Below are 20,546 nucleotides of genomic sequence, written 5' to 3' on the forward strand. Positions count from 1 at the left end.
TTAAATGGAAAGTATACATTCTAACACCAGAAAAATTCTTATCTCTGCTTTAATAGTCTTTAAACCATATTTCTTAACAGCGGGTCTAATTTTTTCTCTTGTATCTTAGTATTATTCATTCAAAATCTACTGATAGTTAAATATTTATTTTAAAAGGCTTAATCAATTCAAACATGTAGAAAATGGTATTAAGTAAAACATTAAATACCATGATTTTATTTTGTCTTGAATAGAAATTTCTGTGCCTTCTTCACTGGACTGAGAATTGTGAAGCAGAGAGCAAAAAAAAAAAAAAAAAAAAACTTTTCAATAAATGTTTGTAAAAGTGAACTGATAAAACTACTTATACTGAAAAACTACTCTATTATTGGATATCTTAAAATAGTAGCTAGATATATTTCATTTATATTTAGAGATTTAGAGGACTGTGAAAGAAAGTGACTTCCCTGGTGGCTCAGATGGTAAAAGCGTCTGCCTGCAATGTGGGAGACCTGGGTTCGATCCCTGGGTCGGGAAGATCCCCCTGGAGAAGGCAATGGCAACCCACTCCAGTACTCTTGCCCAGAAAACCCCATGGACGGACAGAGGAGACTGGTGGGCTATAGTCTATGGGATTGCAGAGAGTTGGACACGACTGAGCAACTCCATATATATGCAAGAAAGTAGGCCAGCTGATCAGATGTCCTTTTAGGTCTGCTTTATCATAGAAATAACTATGGGAGCACTGCTCTGGAAATGAGTTTGCTATCTTTTAAGAAATGTCATTCGCCAAACACCTCAGCAACCACTTTGAGAAACGTCTAGGAGAACTGCTAACACACAAAAAAACTTCCTGTCATGTAGCGAACATTCCTCGGTGTGTCTTTTGGATACGGTGGAGGTCTTACCGCAAAATGCCCCTTTCCCAGATGGTTAGGTGAAACTAGCTTATGAAATGATTGTTTTTTAAAAAGCATGATTTGATAAATACTTTTACAATGAGATCAAGAAAATTTTACCTAATTCTTCATATGCAGAAAACAAACAGCCCTTGACTGAGAGCTTAACCAACAGTGAAATAAAAAAAAAGCATTTCTACAAAGTTTGAAACAAATGAAAATTTAAAGTTACAGTATCATTTCACCTCTGACTTCACTAAAAGTAGTTTTTAAAATTATCTTTGAATTCACCTTAAGTTTTTAAAATCAATTTTAGTTAAAACTCCAAGCTTTTCTCTGCATTAGAAACATTAAGTGGCCAACCTATAATTAAGCAAACTTTCTCTAAGTGGGATAATTTCTTCTCATTTTTCCACATGAAATTTAAAACAGAATGTTCTCAAAAATTGCATAACTGGCATTTTTATTTTTAGATGACTGGCCTCCAACTGCGGAAAAGTGCTTGGGTATGGAATGGCAGTGAAGGAAGGCCTTGATCTTCTGGTCCAAGGGTCCAGACCCCATCTTTCCCCATATGACAAAAACGTTACCCTTTAGAGAGTGGTTTTAGGATAATGCTTATACCATATAAATATTGGTAAGAGTTTTGAGTGGTGATATGAAATTTTTCTTTCATTGGTTGTGAAATTAAATAGCCTTTGATTTATGTAGCACAATAATAACCCTGAGTATGTGTAATGACAACTCTAAGGCACCCATTTGCAAATGCTAAACAATAATGGTATTTGAGATTAGCTCTAGTATATTTGTGTTTGGAGGATTTTTACTGGAAAATAGTATTCTTTCTTCTGTATTTTCAGCACTAGTAATGTGCTTGAACTCAGCAAGATTTACTGAAAATAATTATGATAGTTTCAACAGCTTATAAAACTCACCTCCTGTCTGTTCCTCATGGACACAAGACTTAATTGGTGGCTCTGCTTCTGACCTCCGAATCAGGCAGGCAGAAGACTGGACTTTACTAGATCTATCTAAAATGCCCAGGACGTGGCGACCAATTGTTTCTTCAACAGCTGCTGTTGTCTTTACCACTTCTAAGAGGATCTTCAGAAGTCTGTTATTAGCTTTCTGGAGTGCATACCTGTACAGGTAAGGAAACATTCATTAAAATGTTTAATCTTTTTAAAGCAAACACTAGGTCTACAAAAGAAAAATACACTATAAAACATCTGACTTAAAAAGAAAAACTTCATATGATCCTGTTAAAAATAATATGCAGTAGCACCTACAATGAAGTGCTTTTTGTATTTAAATTATAAAATTTGTTTTCTTCTGAAAAATTTTCATCAGTCAACTAGTTTTTGAAAATATGCAGCATTTTACTGACCTGAAAGAAATCAAATAACTAAAGTTTTTAACTAGTAGCTTCTAAATTAGAAGAAAATTTTTACGGAGATGCAGAAGTTAAGTTTCAAAAAGTGTGCACAATACCTCATCATAAGCAAGTTATTGAGCTGGTAATACTATTCATGGTTACTCTTATATATTTTAACCTTTAAAATATCTTTTTGCATGTTGAACAACATATTCTAAAATAAATTCAAAAATTCCACCAGGAAAAATGTTTGTGTTTCTATAACTTAATGGTGATGATCTATATGGTTAAATTACAAAAACAGGCAGAGACCTGTTTTTAATAAAGGTCTACAGTACAATCTCACTATCTGCCAACACCAGAGGGTTAAAAACCTCAGGCTGCTGATTATTATATCTGCTCCAGAGACAGAAACTTCTCAAGTTACACATACTACACTCATTTCAGTCAGCAGAAGGAACCTATTTTCAACCAAATGGAATTAATAGTGCATCTCCCTCTCTCTTTTTTAACAAGCAACACATTATTATTTAAAAAAATTAGAAAATGCTCCTACCCACCCACCAAAATATCTTAGCACTGAGATAATCATGGTTAACATATTAATGCCTAAGCATTCTAGGCATTTTCCCTCGTCTTTCTCTCTCATAAATATATATACAAAACAAAAATGGGATTATCGTGGACAAAGTGTTTTTTTACAAGCTTTTGTTTGTCTTTAGCACAAACATCTTCATGTGTCAAGAAATATACTTCCATAAATGGTGATTCAGAAGGTTATCTGATTGACCTGAATAACTAAACTCTCTTGTCCTAACAGCTTAATTCAACAAAGGTACAGTGGCGGCAAACTATACATTTCATGCACGTAGAGAAAATAAGAGACTCATGGGAAAGGCCCTCTGCCTGAAGACACTTGCTCTTCAGCTTCTCAGTGCAGGAGAGCACCAACAAACAGGTTAAGGGCTATCTGTTTTCACAGGCACATGACATGACTATTTTAAGACAAGGTAATAAATGGAGCAGTTTCCCTTCAGCATTTGTCAAGTGAAAAAGACAGTTCTATTTTTACACTGAGATCAAGTTCTCTGGTTACCTAAGGAGGGATATTAAAAATAAAACTCTAAATAATTTAGTTAGTAGAAAGTAAGTAAAGGGTTTATTTCTTTAACTTGTTCTCAGGTTTCGTTCAAGCCTCAAGCATCCCAGGACTAGGATAATTTGAAAATATTCCCACATAAGAGAAATAATTCAAAATAAAAGGATGGTAAAAAGAAATAAATAGGAATATTCATTTATCAACACTCACTACAAAGATTCCTAAAAAGTAAACACTGTATAATTTTTTAAATATACCAATTAGAGATAAATAATATAAAATAAACATTGTGTTTATTTTATATTGCCATGGTAACTCTAGTTTTCGTACACTGTCTTTCTTGTTTGAGTTCCATACTGACTGTGTTCCATACTGATGATCCAATGGGGAAGCCAAAATCTTAGGGGCCAAATTCCTCCATGCAAGCTGAGGAAGCAGGTTAGGAGGACACAGAGGGTTGACAATAACAGAAATTGGAAAAGGAGGAAATTAAGTTAGTAGGTATTAATTTTAATTTAAAATTAAAGAAATGCTTTTCATTTGAACAAAACAGATTTTAAAATATTATGCCTAAAATCCTTAATATTAATGTGGGGTAACTATTCTCATTTTTACATGAATCTCTACGAAATCAAAGTTAAGGGAAAGTTTTGTTAACATCGGATCATGAATTTATTCCTCCATAAAGGTGGGATATAGATTAAAAAGTCTCATCTGTTATACAGTAAATGCATCAAAGAAGTTAAATGTATACTATCATATTTAATCATTTAATTTTTTTTCTTGTCATAAACCAGGGGGTGGCTTATACTGAATGCATGTCTGAACAGTGAAGGAATAAACTGACATGTATAATTTTGTTTTTTTAGGATGAAAAATAGCATGTGAACAGAATAAAATTAATCAAGAAAGGTTCAATAACCAGATAACCTCAGCCTTATCATTTATTGAGTTGAGTGCATGCTCAATAGCCAATAAAATTATATACAAGAGATTTTTAAAACTTTGTCTATTTAATGTTAGGAAACTGATCATTCTTTACACATAGAGTACAATGTAGAAATAAAATAGATGTACAAGATAACGATAAAGACAAATAAAGCCTGTAACACCAAAACAACTATTTCAATTCACTTTTCATTGAAAAAAATATGCATTCTGTATACCTTTCATTGGACACAATTTCAGGAGGCACCTCTTCAGGTTTTTTGTCCAATACCTTTTCTTTAAAGGTCTGTTCTTCAACTTCTCCTTGGTTTTCATTTCCATTCTGTTTTAAGTGTGCGTAAAGGTAGGGAGGACAAGACAGAAAGAAAATCTGTCATCTTGGAAATAGCATGTCATTCTTACATTGTTCTAAGGTAAAAAAGAAACCTCTGCGTGCAAAACAGATACTATCTGAAGTAATATTTAACTATATTTTATCAGGAGATTAACATTATCAGAAAACTGCATGCTATAATGTGACAATAAAGCTTGTTTGGTTACTGGGCTGCCTGGTGAAACAACAGTCATTGCTAAATCACTGTCAGATTCGAATTACCTTAAATGGAACGTAAAGCATCTTGACTCCACCTACCTTCAATGTAAACAATCACAAATATGTTAAGCTCAGACCTATAAAAAACACACTTCACACCAACAACAAAGACACACAGATCCCACTGCATTGTGGGTCCATTGCTCCTAGGTGGGCCAAAGTCCATACTACCTGTGTTTGCGTACTGCTGTTGCGCAGCTCACAACACAGCTTCTCTCTTCCAGCTAGAGACAGCTGCTTTAGTGCTTCCAGCTCCTCTAAAAGCACCCTCTCTCTCTCTGAAACCAGGTTTTCATTATCTATTGAGGATCTCTAAATAAGAAAAAAGGTCATGAGAGAATATTGTTTGCGATAGAAAGGAAAGGCAGGAATATTAAGCAGATTTTCTTTTAACCCGCTAGAACCAACAGGCCTTGGTTCTACCCTGATTCATATCCCATGATTAGGGGGTTAAAAGCATATATCAAGTTCAATGCAAAATTTGAAACTTAAAAAAAAAAAAGCTAATTACGCCTAAATATTCATGAATTTTTACAGCTTAATTCATATTACTTTAATATGCCAGTTTTGCATTGAAAATTCAGAAGTTTCAAGTCACAAAATGCAATGAAGAAAAGCAAAATTAATTTTTCCAAATGTCTTATGTTCAACTCCCAATTTTCCTATTATTCTATATCTGAAACTATATTTCAAGAGTTCTCTATTTGTTGTCTTTTGTGTTAGCTTAACTTTTCAAAATAAATTGAATAAATTTGTTTTTATAGGAACTTATACATAAATATTTGCTTTTCTACAATGATTTTGTGAGTATATTACATACAGCAATTGATAAGATTTCAGTTCCCAAATACCAAGGAGTATGTAAATTTAGTCAAGAAAGTGGTTAAGAATATTATGCAAATTTGCATTTCTCAAATCAAGAAGAGATGTTTCCATGGATTAAGTTCCAGAAACATACTACTTCAGATTTCCATTCACAATTAAAAAGACAGATTAAAGATAAAGGTAAACCATGGAGAAGCCAATTGGTAGACTCACAAATCTATAAATCAAAATAGGAAAGCTGAGTATCAACTGCACCTCAGCACAAAGAATTTCCCCAATTGCCAAAGTACTTTTGCCACGTATATACTCAATGGAAAGCCTAAAAACAAAAACCTCAGAACCACTTTTTCAGTGCCTAAAAAGGCAGATAAGTCAAATGGTAGAGAGACAGTGCTCTCCAAGGTTGGGTTAGGCATCCTTAACCCCTTAACAAGATCTTAGTCTCCTATACTGGTGGAGTCTGTTCCTGATGTTAAATATTCGTATTCATTCAGATCTCAGCAATAACTCTGACTTAAAAAAAAAAAAAAGCTCTATAAAAACACTGCTTTTTAACTGGGGAGGGAAGGGACTCTTGGTCCCATACCTGAGCTAACTGTTCATTCAGCCTCTTAATCTCTTCTTGTAGCTGCTCCTGGTCTTCTCGCTGTCTCTCCATCTGCCGCATGTGTGCCTGCCTTAAAAGCTCTGTTGCCTGTTGATGTTCCTGGTACTGTCGTACAAGTTCCTGCCTCATATCTTCCAACTGTTCTTCATTTAACATCAGTTGTCTAGAAGCATCCATGCTTGATACCAAAATCTCATCATGGAGCTGTAATAGTTAAAAAAATCCAACTGTAAAACATTTTGTGGAAACCTATCAGCACTGATTTTTTAAAATACATATGAAAATAATTCTAATAGTAACCCCACAAAGCATGTCATTTTAAACTTCACATTATTAAACTAAAACATAAATAATTTAAAACATTTGTCTTTATAATTTCAAACCAATGTGAAGGTAATTATTATTATACATGTTGTTCTCCAAAAGCAAAATAGCTATCAGTTATTTTAGATGTAGTCTAAATCAAAGGGAGGAGAAGAATAAGGAAAGACACTCACGATTCCTCCTATTCGTGATGAATAACTATTATTCCTCTTGACATTTTATGAGGAAATAATATAAATGGAATTCTTCTATTTTAAAATTTAATTTACAAAATGAGAAATTTTATTTCTTTATATTACACAGTGGTCATCAGAGTACTGTAGAGAACTGCTTGATAAGAAACAATCTTCAGTAATGTTTATCTGGAAATAAAAGCCTTATATTCCACCTTCTCAAACTTGTAAGAAGTCAACACCTTATTGGATTTCAACAAGTCCTGAAAAGCTACACTTAAACAAATCATTCTGCCTCGAACAGTTGCTGGCAAGTTAAAGAGGTTTTGCACTTCAAAAAGAGTTGACATTTTATTTGAATATGTCTCTAAAAAGACATAACCTGTCATGAATATGAACAAAAAATTTGAATCATGATAATCTTAAAAGAAGTAGAGTTTACTATGTTCTGTTACAGGCACAAGTTGAGGTACAGACCCTCCATTGATGAAAAAGTAAAGGGTATTAGTATATATATAGGAGACTGCTTTAAATTATCTTAAGCGGGCAGCTCTTTCCTTCTGATATTATCCTATTAAGCAAATATTTTATCATACATATTGCCAAATTATAGTATAATAATTTGAACTGACTGAAAATTAACGTGGGTACAACTTACAGTGAGCTTTTACCATGCACAATGTATGTAAGACAAACAGAAATATTATGAATCCGACCGGTTTTATCTAATAATAATATTAAGCCATTTATTCATACACTTTAAAAGTCACTTTTCCCTGGTGGCTCAGACGGTAAAGCGTCTGCCTACAATGTGGGAGACCTGGGTTCAATCCCTGGGTCAGGAAGGTCTCCTGGAGAAGGAAACGGCAACCCACTCCAGTACTCTTGCCTGGAAAATCCCATGGATGGTTGAACCTGGCAGGCTACAGTCCATGGGGTCGCAAAGAGTCGGACGCGACTGAGCAACTTCACTTTCACTTTATAAGTCACAGGTCAAGACTGAACCGAATACTTATCTTCTCCATTAAGCAACATCACTGTTAATATTTTTATAGTGAGAAAAATCACAATTTTTTAAATAAATTTTTATACTCAAGGAAGCGTACTTACAGATTCTCTGACCATAAATGTTCTATCTTTGGAGGGCATTTCTTCTGAAATAGTCAGTTCAAAGTCCTTTGATTCCAGTATATCGTCGAGATGATCCTTGCTTGATAACAGAACTTCCTTTCCATCTTCTCCTAACTCCTTACTAAGTGGTTTACATTCTTCTTTAAATTTCCTGTCTGTTGCCTCAAAAGTCTGAAAACCAGCCTGACCTTGTGATAATTTCATTTCATTTAAGTAATGCTCTTGCTGACAGAGAGTAGATGCTTCTGATGATGGAGTATCTTCTTTTTCCCCAGATATTCTAGACAGTTCAGTTTGCTGAGCAAATGCTATACTCATTGACACAATGACCTGAAGAAATAAGGTAATCAAAAAGGATTCAGTTCAAGAAAGGATTAGATCTGTAAATACTAGCAAGAATTAGAAAAGCAAGTTTCCTCTTAAAAACTACATAAACTAGTAAAAAAGATGGCCTCATGCTTTTAAACTAAAAGAAATCTCAGCATAAAGTGATAAGAAGATAAAGATTCTGTTTCATAATGAATCTAATATCAAAGTGTTTTACTGCCTGCCTTTTTAAAATCAATAATTATAAAAAATTCTGCCTTACTATAACAGCAGTAAATGTTTGGTACAGAAATTAAAAAGGAAATAAAAGCCCTTATATTTCTCTCCTCCAAGAAAAATCACTATTAACACTTTAGTACATACATTTCCAAATCTTCTTCCTCTTCTTTACATTTAGATATGGATATAAATATAGACAAACATTTTTCTTAGTCATATTCTAATACTATAACCTGTTTTCATAACTATAGTAAGTATCTTTTCAAGTCAAGAAATACATTTCTATATAATTGTAAACGGGTTTAAAGTTTCATATTATACAGATTACTACAAATGTACTTAATCAACTATCTATGTTGGACATTCAGACTAACTCATCCTTAAGGCTGTTTTAAACACCGCTGTGATGAAAGCTTTTTAACCGTGTCATACACATATTCTTTCCAATTTACTTGCAGTAAATTTCCAGCAGTACAGCACCAGGTTTGTGTCATTAGTGAAACTGAGCGAGACCCTGTGGGGCTCCCCGGCGTGGAAGCCTTTTTTGTCCCCATTTCCTGTAGGCAAAACTCCAGACTCCATGACCTTCCATGAGTTCCAAAGGGCAGATTCGAACAGTTGTTAGTCAAGGAAGGAGCAGCCAAGAAACAAGCTCAGGCTGGTTAACAGGACCAGAGAAGCTCTTCAAGATAAGGAGACCAACCACCTGAGAAGAGATGAAGGGAGTGCAAGTCCAGCTCACACACCCTCATCTTGTCAGAAACTCCATCCCTGAAACCACTGCTATAAATAGCGTCTCCTGCACTGGCAGCTGGATTCTTTGCCACTGTGCCACCTGGGAAGCCCCACTGCTATAAAACCTCGCGTCAAATCCTCCCAGATTGGGACATGCAGCTTTTGAGGGCAGGAGCCTGCTCTGTCTCCCATTGCCTGGCAAAGCAAGAAAGCTATCTTTTTCTATTTCACCCAAAACTCTGTCCCTGAGATTTATTAGTGGTGGGCAAAGAAGCTGACCTTTTGGCATCATTGGTAAAATGATGATACAATTCAATCTAATCTATTTCACTTTCCACTTCAACTATGATCCTTAATTCCTGCTTATTTTAGTTCCACCCACCATAGGTACCTAGAAATTGTGACCAGCAGCCTTGGCTCTGAGAAGTCTAAGCCTCTGAGAACCAACTATTGTTCAGGCACTAAGTCATGTCTGACTCTTTTCGACTCCATGGACTACAGAATGCCAGGCTCCTCTATCCTCCACTATCTCTTGGCATTTGCTCAAATTCACGTTCACTCAGTTGGTGACGTTTTCTGACCATCTCATCCTCTGCCGCCCTCTTCTCCTTTTGCCTTCAATCCTTCTCAGCATCAGGGTCTTTTAGAATGAGTCAGCTTCTTGCATCAGGTGGCCAAAGTATTGGAGCTTCAGCTTCAGTGTCAGTCCTTCCAATGAAGATTCAGGACTGATTCCTTTAGGATTGACTGGTTTGATCTCCATGCAGTACCAGGGACTCTCAAGAGTCTCCTCCAACACCAGTTTTCAAAAGCATCAGTTCTTCAGTGCTCAAACAAAAATGTGATGAGATGTTAGGTCACAAATGAAATTTTTTAAAAATTGGTCATTATAAAGATCACTTTCTTTTGTATACATATTTAGAATAGAAATGGATAACAAATAATTAAAAGAACCATGTGTTTTGGAAACTAAAAAACCAACCAACCAACCAAACATAAAAACCAAGCCTAGACTAACTACCTTGTAATTCTCTCCTTTCTATTCACCACCATACCATCTAACCAAATTCCACCTGTGTTTACAATTAACTCTGCCTAGTCTGTGTCTGTGCAGCTGAACTTAACTGAGGAGAAAAATGAAAAAACAAGCTGACTGGTCTTACTTTAACATCATAACCACTATCCTTGAAATGAGCCCTTAGTAATATGGGCGATTCTACCCAATTTCCCTTGTCGTTTCCATTTCTTATTCCTTCTCTTAGCCCTTTGCTTTCTCCTTAAAGCTCCAACATCATCTCTTCCTTTCTCATTCTCAGGTGCTGAGTTCGCTTTTTACTTTACTGAGAAAAACAGAAGTAATCAGAAAAGAACTTCCACAGTCTCCACATACTTCATCTGAAAACATACCTGAATCATGAGTCAAATATTCTTACCTTCCTTCCTGTTTCAATGAATTAGAAATACCATGCTTCAACCTAATGGCAGCTTTTCAGGAGATCTGCAACTCTTCTCATCTACTCAAGGACACTGCTCCAGCAACTATTCCACTCTCTCTTTAAATCAGCTATTTTTTTCCCCTTCTCTCCTCAATCGCTTCTATCAGCATAGAAACAGGATGTGGTATCTTTCATCTTAAACAAAAACAAAACAGCAACAACAATCTACCACTCGGTTCCCTACATCACTCTTTAGTTAGCACTGTACTTCTCTCCTTTTTAAAAACAACTCAGAATAATTCATTTCTTCATTCTTCTCCTTCACTCTCTCTCAAATCAAATCTAATCAGTTTGTCTCTACCATTCCATCAAATGTGTTCTTGTGAAAGTCACCGATGATTGCACACTGTAAAATCCAAGGGTTAATTTGCAGTTCCAACCTTTCAAGACTTTATCAGAAACACCTGACAAAGTTTAATACATTCTCAATAAATTGTCATCACTGGCTTCTCTGATGCAATCTTTGGTCATGTCCACATATAATGCACCACTTCTTCATTTCCTTTGTTCCTCCTCACTTCTCTGCCCTCAAACAGTGGCCCCCTCTGGGCTCAGTTTCCAGACCCCTTCTCCATTTACACTCACTAGATTAAGAGTTTTCAATATTTCTTACTGTAACCATGGTAAACATACACATACAACAAAAATAAAACATTTTATACTGTGACCCAAGTTCTTGTGTGTCTGTTTTATATAACTGAATGTTTCCATTAATATAAAAATCCTGTACCAAACCAAATTTAATTTCATGCCTTAAAAAGAAGTTATAACACCACAGTTTGAAAAACACAACTCTAGATACTACCATATTTCCATGTCAAGTTTTATCTTACTTCCTGAACTCTAGATTTATACATCCAATCATTTTCTCATCCCTTATATTTACATATTTAATGACTGTTTTTCATTTAATGGATCAAAATTTGAATATTAAGTTACCCACTCCCCTTCAGAAACTACTCCTTTGTATTTGTTTTCATCCTACATCTAACACCTAAGTAACTCCATTCTTCCAGGTGCTTAGATCAAATTACCTGCAGTACTATCTTCCCTTGAAGGGAAAGTCCTTCCCCTCTTTCCCTGTATTTCCTCTTCCTGTATCCAGTTACATCTGCTGAGGATATAAATCTGTACCAGGGTTTCACAATATTTCTCCAAATGGAACCCATGAATACAAAAGTCACAGGACTGAATGAAACCATCCTCCAACTCGGCAATGCTGGCAGTTGGGTAGGTGGCTCCCAAACTCTTGCCAATTCTCCGTGGACACCTCTTGGAGACATCCACTGGAAAACTGCTGACTTTCTCTTTTGCATCCTACTTTCTTAAAAGGATCAATCTGTTATCTTCATGATTTACTCTCCCAGTGACATCTGGACTCTCCCCTCATGACAGTTCAAAAATGAGGTCTTCTGTGATTACCCTATATAAAACAAAAGCACCTCACTCCCCATGGAATCTTCTAGTCTTATTACCTTGGTTCATTTTTCTCTTCATAGTATCTATTACTCTCGTACATTGTCTATTTGCACCAACTAGATAAAAGGTCAGGGCTTCACAGGTGGCTCATTAGGAAAGAATTAGTACAGAACTCGTGGGTTCTATCCCTGGGTTGGGAAGATGTCCCAGAGAAGGAAATGGCAACCCACTCCAGTATTCTTACGGGGGATAGAGAAGTCTAGCGGGCTAGAGTCCATGGGGACACAAGAGTTGGACATGACTTAGCGACCACACAATAACAACAGATGTAAGGTCTACAGGAGCAATGATTTCATCTATTTTTCTTCTGCTATACCCTGCACTCAGAACACTGCTTGGCAGTGAAATGAACTGTTAATGAATGTCTATTTTTCAATAGTACATACCCAAATCACAGGGTGAATCTAATGTTATCTATGTTAGCAATCACTACCTCTACTGCTTTCTTCTTTATACTCTGTGCTTTTAAAACAATGTTTCTCAATATTTTTCTAACTTCTTATAGGGTTGAGCATAACCCATCTGTTCTGGTGACTAATATAAACAGTATGTCCTATTCTGGGGCTTCACTGGTGGCTCACATAGTACAGAATCTGCCTGCAATGCAGAAGACGTGGGTTTGCTCCCTGGGTCAGGAAGATCCCCTGGAGAAGAGAATGGTTACCCACTCCAGTATTCTTGCCTGGAGAATTCCACAGACAGAGGAGCCTGGCAGGCTACAGGTCATTGGGTCCCAAGTACAGGACACCACTGAGCAACTTTCATTTTTCATAAACTATTCTAGGATCAACCTGGGCCATGATGTGTTGTTTCTTGGATCACAGTATTGGGTTGGCCAAAAAGTTCATTTGGGATTTTCTGCAACATGTTATGGGAAAAATGAATAGACTTTGTGGCCAATTCAATACCTTGGCTGCCTCTGGAATGGTCTTTATTGACCTGTACTCTAGTAATCTGCTATAAGCTTGATGAATGATGCTTCACAAAACATATTTATATCATCATCATTATCACAGTAGTGAGACTACTTCAAAAGATGTCATTTATGAGTCTTTATTATCTTCTAGGTGTCTTACGGCATCCAGTCCCATCCCTTCATGGCAAATACATGGGAAAACAATGGAAAAAGTGACAGACTTTATTTTCTTGGGCTCCAAAATCACTGCAGATGGTGACTGCAGCCATGAAATTAAAAGACGCTTGCTCCTTGGAAGAAAAACTATGACAAACCAAGACAGCATATTAAAAAGCAGAGACGTTACTTGCTAACAAAGGTCCATATATATAGTTGAAGCTACGGTTTTTCCAGTAGTCATGTATGGATGTGAAAGTTGGACCATAAAGAAGGCTGAGCACCAAAGAATTGCTGTTTTTGAATTGCTGGAGTTGGAGAAGACTCTTCAGAGTCTGTTGGACTGCAAGGAGATCAAACCAGTCAACCCTAAAGGAAATCAATCCTGAATAATCATTGGAAGGACTGATGCTGAGGCTGAAGCTCCAATACTTTGGCCACCTGATGCAAAGAGCTGACTCATTGGAAAAGACCCTGATGCTGGGAAAGATTGAAGGTAGGAGGAAAGGGAACAGCAAAGGATGAGATGGTTGGATGGCATCTCGGACTCAATGGACATGAGTTTGAGCAAGCTCCAGGAGATGGTGAAGGACAGGAAAGCCTGGTGTGCTGCAGTCCATGTGGTGGCAGAGTCAGGCACTATTGAGCAACTGAACAATATAACACAAAATAGGTGCCTTGTATGTATTAGCTCATTGAACCTTCACAAGAATTACTATTACTTCTATTATTCTCCTCTTTTAACATAGAGGGAACTGAGACTGACTGGTTAAGTAACTTTCCTAAGACTGCAAATCTAATCCTATCCCAAACCTCATATTATTAACTGCTATACTAGGATGCCCTGCTACAAACACTTCACTTGAGAAATTTATGTAAGAGGTAAGTAAAAGAGAAAACCTTGCAATTCTCTAAAAGAACCAGATAGTGAGAACTGTATAAAAGTGATGGTGCTTCACTTTTTTTTTTTTTTAAGGTTTTTTTGACCATTTTAAATCTTTATTGAATTTGTTACATTGTTGTTTCTGTTTTTTTTTTTTGGCCACAAGGCATGTGAGATATAAGCTCCATGACCAGGGATTGAACCTGAAGCCCCTGCACTGGAAGAAGTCTTAACCACTGGACTGCCAGAGGAGGAGTCCTGGTGCCTCACTGTTCGCTTTGAACAAAATTATTCAATTCAAATATGGAAGTGAGTAGGTCCTTATGGCCCACATATTTCCTTGAGTATTGACCGCCTCATCTAATTTATGTTTAATCTAATTCTTCATGCATTTCCTGTAAATTCTATCCCTCCTTCACTAAAACGCATATACTCCAGTAGGACTGTTACACTAGAACAGTTTAAAAACTATAAAAAACAAGCAAGACAAACTCAGAATCCAACTATTCCAAAATAAGAACCCAAACAGGAATATGCATTTTAAGAGACTTCAGAGACAAAGAAATGGAATCATAATGGTATAGTAGGTAGTACACATGGTATTCAGGAGTTTACAAGAATAGTTCTGAGCATAGCAGCTAAGAGCATCTACAGTCATAAACATCACAGTCACTTCTGTTTTTTATTTGTTGGTTACTTTGGACTTGGATCCAGTACCCTAAGTTCAGCGGTTCCCTAAGCAGGGAAAGGTGACACAGTTTCCACCTGCTAGATCAGTGGTGCAGAAGCAAGCAGGCTGCAAGCCCCCTAAAGAGGCACCTGGAGGAAGCCTTGTGGCCCCTTGGACTCCATGCATCCCCCAGGTCAAGCTCAGTAAAGCCACAGTCTACCTGTTCAGTTCCCCTTGGGCTCTCAGAGGAAGAACCCCACACTTACAGGAGACCACATTTGATCTCCCTTCTGGGGTCCAGATGCGTTTCTGAGCCAAGTTTTTCCAGAATCCATCACTTTGTGGTAAGCAGGAGAGTGATTGTCTTCGGTTATACATTCTGCCTGCAGGTGAAAATTCTCTCCACCAAGATTCCCACAAAGCCCAAGGCTCTCTTTCCTATGGACTACAGCAGCCTTTCTCCCTCAGGAGAAGGATGAAGGAATGAAATTGGGTACAGGCTTCCATCAATCCCTAAATAATCCCTATATTTCAGGAAACAGACTTTGCAGATGGCTGAGTGGTAAAGAATACGCCTGGTAATAGAGGAGACACAGAGATGTGAGTTTGATCCCTGGGTCGGGAGATCTCCTGGAGGAGGAAATGGCAACCCACTTCAGTATTCCTGCCTGGAAAATTCCATGGACAGAGGAGACTGGCAGGCCACAGTCCATGGGTCGCAAAGAGTTAGACACCACTGAGTGACTGAGCATGCACACATGTACTACTGCTCTGGGAGGAGGCAGGCAAAACTGTTTTAATATAAAAGACCAAGCACTTCCTTTCTCATTTCCTATCACATCCTCCACCTTTAAGGAAGGCCAAACTCCTTCCTATGGTACTACTCACAAGGTAATAAATTTATAACTCCGACAAGTTTCTAACTGCTATTCTACATCAAGAGACGAATGCTTTTCTCATAGAAAAATTCACAGAACATTCCATTCTAAGGCAACTGTGGATAGTTACAGTATCTGACAACTTAAAGGAGCTACATGTAAAATTTACAACAAAAACCAGTGCTTTATCATCAATAAAATCTATCTTTTTTTGAAGGCTCAAAGAGAATACAGGCAACAAAATTATCTTTCAAATAAACTATAAACTTACCTTAGCTACTTCTTCTTCTAATCGTTCTTGGTACTGTTTTTCCAGCAACTTAACCATATTTGTTTCCTTTTCCACTCCAAATTCACCAGAATACTAAATTAAAAAGCAAATATGACATATTTATTTATATTAATTATACAACACTTATTTTTAAACTTCTCAAAAGATTTCTATTCTTTAGAAAATTTCTTAAAAGCTTTAATAAGTAAATAAATTGCTGCTCTATTAAAAGCAATAGTTCTAGTGAATAATTCTACTAAATTAATTGTACTTACTCTTGTGAAGTTTAAAATGCAAACTGAGAAGCATGCTTACAATTACTAATGTACAGTTCTAGAGTGGGGGAAGAAAAGATATTACTTAAGAACTAAAAATTTACTGAATGAAGCCCAGGGTTTTACAGTTATGTTTGGGAAAAGTGGCCACAAATTGGGAATATACACAGTGTTGAGGAGAGGCAAAAGGTGGTTTGACTAGATCAGATATACTGGAAAAGATGAGGGACTTTTTCTATACTGTATGGCCTGTGCTGAAAAAAGCCTTATCCAATGTCCTAGCCCTAGCGTATTGAATTCTGGGAATTCCTAAAGAATAGTCTAGAGATAGTCTAGTTCAACTTCTCATGGTAGGAAGAAAAGCTGTTTCTCTTTTTTGAAACTAATTTCTTGTAAAGTTCAGGGCACTGAAATTACTTGCTATATAGCCCATGTTATATAAAACAAGACAAATTTTAAATTAGAATATATTTAGGGGGAAAAAAAACCTCTCAATTTTAACTTTTTTGTGTTTTTCCTATGCTATGAAAGTACATCAGGCTTCCAAAGTGGCACTAATGGTAAAAAACCCGTCTGCCAACGCAGGAGACTCGGGTTCAATCCCTGGGTTGGGAAGATCCCCTGGAGGAGGCAATGGAAACCCATTCCAGTATATCAAATTTCTTCACTTATATATTCTTCTGGATCTTTATTTTCATTTTTACTATACTTAATTCTCAGCAACTATTTATTGAGTAATTAAATCACATACATAAAAATGATAGTAACAAAATACAATTAGTGTACATAACAGTTTAAAAATACCTCTGCAGCGCCATCAATGTTCTGTTCTAGACAACTTGCTGGGTATGTTGCTTTCTGTACATCAGACTCAGTAATTACCACTGAATCAACGAAGAAGCTAAATATAAACAAAAGAGGATGAAGGGATTAGTGTCGTGTGTGAATTTTACTGTTAGTAAATCTACAGCATGCATAAAATGTGTGTTGGGGCAGTGGGGTTTTGTAACATAACTCATTATTTTTGACTACTTTTTTCACTTAAAAGTAAAGCAGCAGAATTACATAAATATTTAACAGATTATCCCTGAGTTTTATGCCATTTTATAAGTCTACTACAAATGTATGACATGGAGCTGTTTATAAGTATAGATATTTTTTAAAAGTTACCTATACTATTATTGAGGAAGCAAAGTTTACAAAATCTCATTTTTATTAAAAATTTACACACACATGCAGAGTGAAAAAATTCTGGAAGAATACATATAAAAAGTAACAGTGATTACCTCCAGTGGAATAGGGGCGTAGTGACAGTGAGAAACATTCTTAATTTTATTCATAACTACTTCTGAAATTTTTAGTTTTTCATATATTCATGTATCTTTTGGTATTCACGTCTTTATTCTGTATTGTATTGGGTCACTTCTAAATGTTCACTACAACAAATAATGCTAAAATAGAGATCTCATAAATGTATCTCTGCATACATCTATAGATGTTTCTACATGATAAAATCTTATAATTTTAATTTTTAAAATTTTAACATGCCATATTTGAAAAAGTTACATTAATTTAATTCCATAATCATACAATTTAAGTATTTTCTCAAAACTTCAACAACAGAGAGTCTCAACGACCTTAAAACTTTCTTAGAAGATGTATGTCTTTATTTTTGAGATTATACATTTTTTCAAATAGGAATGTACGAAGAAGTAGCATTCTTTGTGTTACTGGCCATAAAAGTTTCCTCTGTTGTGAACTCCCTATACATCTTCTATATTCATGTTAAATTATCATAAAAACTTATGTTTCTTGTCTTTATTCTCTGCCCTTTCCTGGTTCATTTATCTTTTTTATTATTTCATCTGTTTCCTCACAGCTTCGTGCAAACACTGTTCTGATCCTTTGCTTCATTTCTCATTTTCACAGCCCATGAAAGATCCCCCAGATTATTCATCCAGCTACAGAGACTCAAAAAAAAAAAAAAAAAAAAAATGCTGCCGAGTTCACAATGACTTAATTTCGTAGCTTTACAGCCTTTGAAAATGTTTATCCCAAATTCAAAAAAATAGACTAGCTGAAATCAAATTCACTGTTTCTATCTTATAATTAAGGTCCTAACCTTCCACCTGCATGATTTCTTTACATATATTAATACATCATAAGCCTTCATATTCTCTAGCTCAAACAATACAGGTCATCTTTCCTCTGTTTTGCTCCAAAGATTCCTTCCATCCCAATATCTCACAGTCATCCCTTTATTTCCATTTCCCCTGGAGCCACTGCAAAAAGCATCATTACAGAAATGTGCAGCGATGGGCACTGAAAAATGCCACACATTCATGGCTTTAAATTCCAGCACTTTGGCTGTCTCATCATGTTATATTCCCCAATCACTAAAGAAATTATTTTCTATGAATAAATATTATTTCAATGATTGGACTGAAGTCCCTTGAGGTAAGTGAAGTGAAGTGTCAGTTGCTCAGTTGTGTCTGACTCTTTCTGACCACAGGGACTATACAGTTCATGGAATTCTCCAGGTCAGAATATTGGAGAGGGTAGCCGTTCCCTTCTGCAGGGGATCTTCCCAACCCAGGGATTGAACCCAGGTCTTCCACTCTGCAGGCGGATTCTTTACAAGCTGAGCCATGAGGGAAGCCCAAGAATGCTAGAGTGGGTAGCCTATCCCTTCTCCAGATCTTCCTGACCCAGGAAACAAACTCGGGTCTCTGCATTGCAGGCAGATTCTTTACTATCTGAGCTACCAAGGAAGCCCCTTGAGGTAAAGGGTCACTTTACAAACATCTAAAGTTTTCTCCACAACATTTAGCCAATTCTCTTTGCAGTCACAGGACTGGAAAAGGATGTTTTCATTCCAATCCCAAAGAAAGGCAATGCCAAAGAATGTTCAAACTACTGCACAATTGCACTCATCTCACACGCTAGCAAAGTAATGCTCAAAATTCTCCAAGACAGGCTTCAACACTATATGAACCGAGAACTTCCAGATGTTCAAGCTGGATTTAGAAAAGGCAGAGGAACCACAGATCCAATTGCCAACATCCGTTGGATCATGAAAAAAGCAAGAGAGTTTCAGAAAAACATCTACTTCTGCTTTACTGATTACGCCAAAGACTTTGACTCTGTAGATCACAACAAATGGCAGAAAATTCTTCAAGAGAGAGGAATACAGACCACCTGACCTGACTTCTGAGGAACCTGCATGCAGGTCAAGAAGCAACAGTTAGAACTGGACATGGAACAACGGACTGGTTCCAAATAGGGAAAGGAGTATGTCAAGGCTGTATATTGTCACTCTGCTTATTTAACTTATATGCAGAGTCCGTCATGTGAAATGCTGGGCTGGATGAAGCACAAGTTGGAATCAAGATTGCTGGGAAATATCAATAACCTCAGATGACACAACCCTTATGGCAGAAAGTAAAGAGCAACTAAAGAGCCTCTTGATGAAGGTGAAAGAAGAGAGTGAAAAAGTTGGGTTAAAGCTCAACATTCAGAAAACTAACATAATGGCATCCGGTTCCACCAGTTCAGTTCGGTTCAGTCGCTCAGTCGTGTCCAAGTCTTTGTGACCCCATGAACTGCAGCACACCAGGCCTCCCTGTCCATCACCAACTCCCAGAGTTCACTCAAACTCATGTCCATCAAGTCGGTGATGCCATCCAGACATCTCATCCTCTGTCGTCCCCTTCTCCTCCTGCCCTCAATCCCTCCCAGCATCAGAGTCTTTTCCAATGAGTCAACTCTTCGTATGAGGTGGCCAAAGTACTGGAGTTTCAGCCTTAGCATCATTCCTTCCAAAGAACACCCAGGGCTGATCTCCTTTAGAATGGACTGGTTGGGTCTCCTTGCAGTCCAAGGGACTCTCAAGAGTCTTCCCCAACACCACAGTTCAAACGCGTCAATTCTTCGGCACTCAGCTTTCTTCACAGTCCAACTCTCACATCCACACATGACCACTGGAAAAACCATAGCCTTGATTAGATGGACCTTTGTAGGCAATGTAATGTCTCTGCTTTTCAATATGCTATCTAGGTTGGTCATAACTTTCCTTCCAAGGAGTAAGCATCTTTTAATTTCATGGCTGCAATCACCGTCTGCAGTGATTTTGGAGCCCAAAAAATTCAAGTCTGACACTTTTTCCAATGTTTCCCCATCTATTTCCCATGAAGTGATGGGACCAGATGCCATGATCTTCGTTTTCTGAATGTTGAGCTTTAAGCCAACTTTTTCACTCTCCTCTTTCACTTTCATCAAGAGGCTGTTTA

General features: G+C 36.8%; 1 protein-coding gene across 4 annotated transcripts in view; it reads right to left on the reverse strand.

Moving 5' to 3' along the window:
- Positions 1–20,546, reverse strand: part of AKAP9 (A-kinase anchoring protein 9) — a 166,543-nt gene that overhangs the window by 74,944 nt on the left and 71,053 nt on the right. For all 4 annotated transcript variants that reach the window (XM_070369878.1, XM_070369877.1, XM_070369876.1 and 1 more), the window contains exons 15-21: positions 17,062–17,158; positions 15,983–16,075; positions 7,932–8,282; positions 6,304–6,528; positions 5,064–5,204; positions 4,519–4,622; positions 1,814–2,019 (exon numbers count right to left, since the gene is read on the reverse strand). In XM_070369878.1, coding sequence (XP_070225979.1) covers positions 1,814–2,019; positions 4,519–4,622; positions 5,064–5,204; positions 6,304–6,528; positions 7,932–8,282; positions 15,983–16,075; positions 17,062–17,158 — 1,217 coding nt within the window. The remainder of the gene's footprint in view (positions 1–1,813; positions 2,020–4,518; positions 4,623–5,063; positions 5,205–6,303; positions 6,529–7,931; positions 8,283–15,982; positions 16,076–17,061; positions 17,159–20,546) is intronic.

Source organism: Bos mutus, chromosome 4 (genome assembly GCF_027580195.1).
Source record: "Bos mutus isolate GX-2022 chromosome 4, NWIPB_WYAK_1.1, whole genome shotgun sequence".
In the NCBI taxonomy this organism is placed as follows: domain Eukaryota; kingdom Metazoa; phylum Chordata; class Mammalia; order Artiodactyla; family Bovidae; genus Bos; species Bos mutus.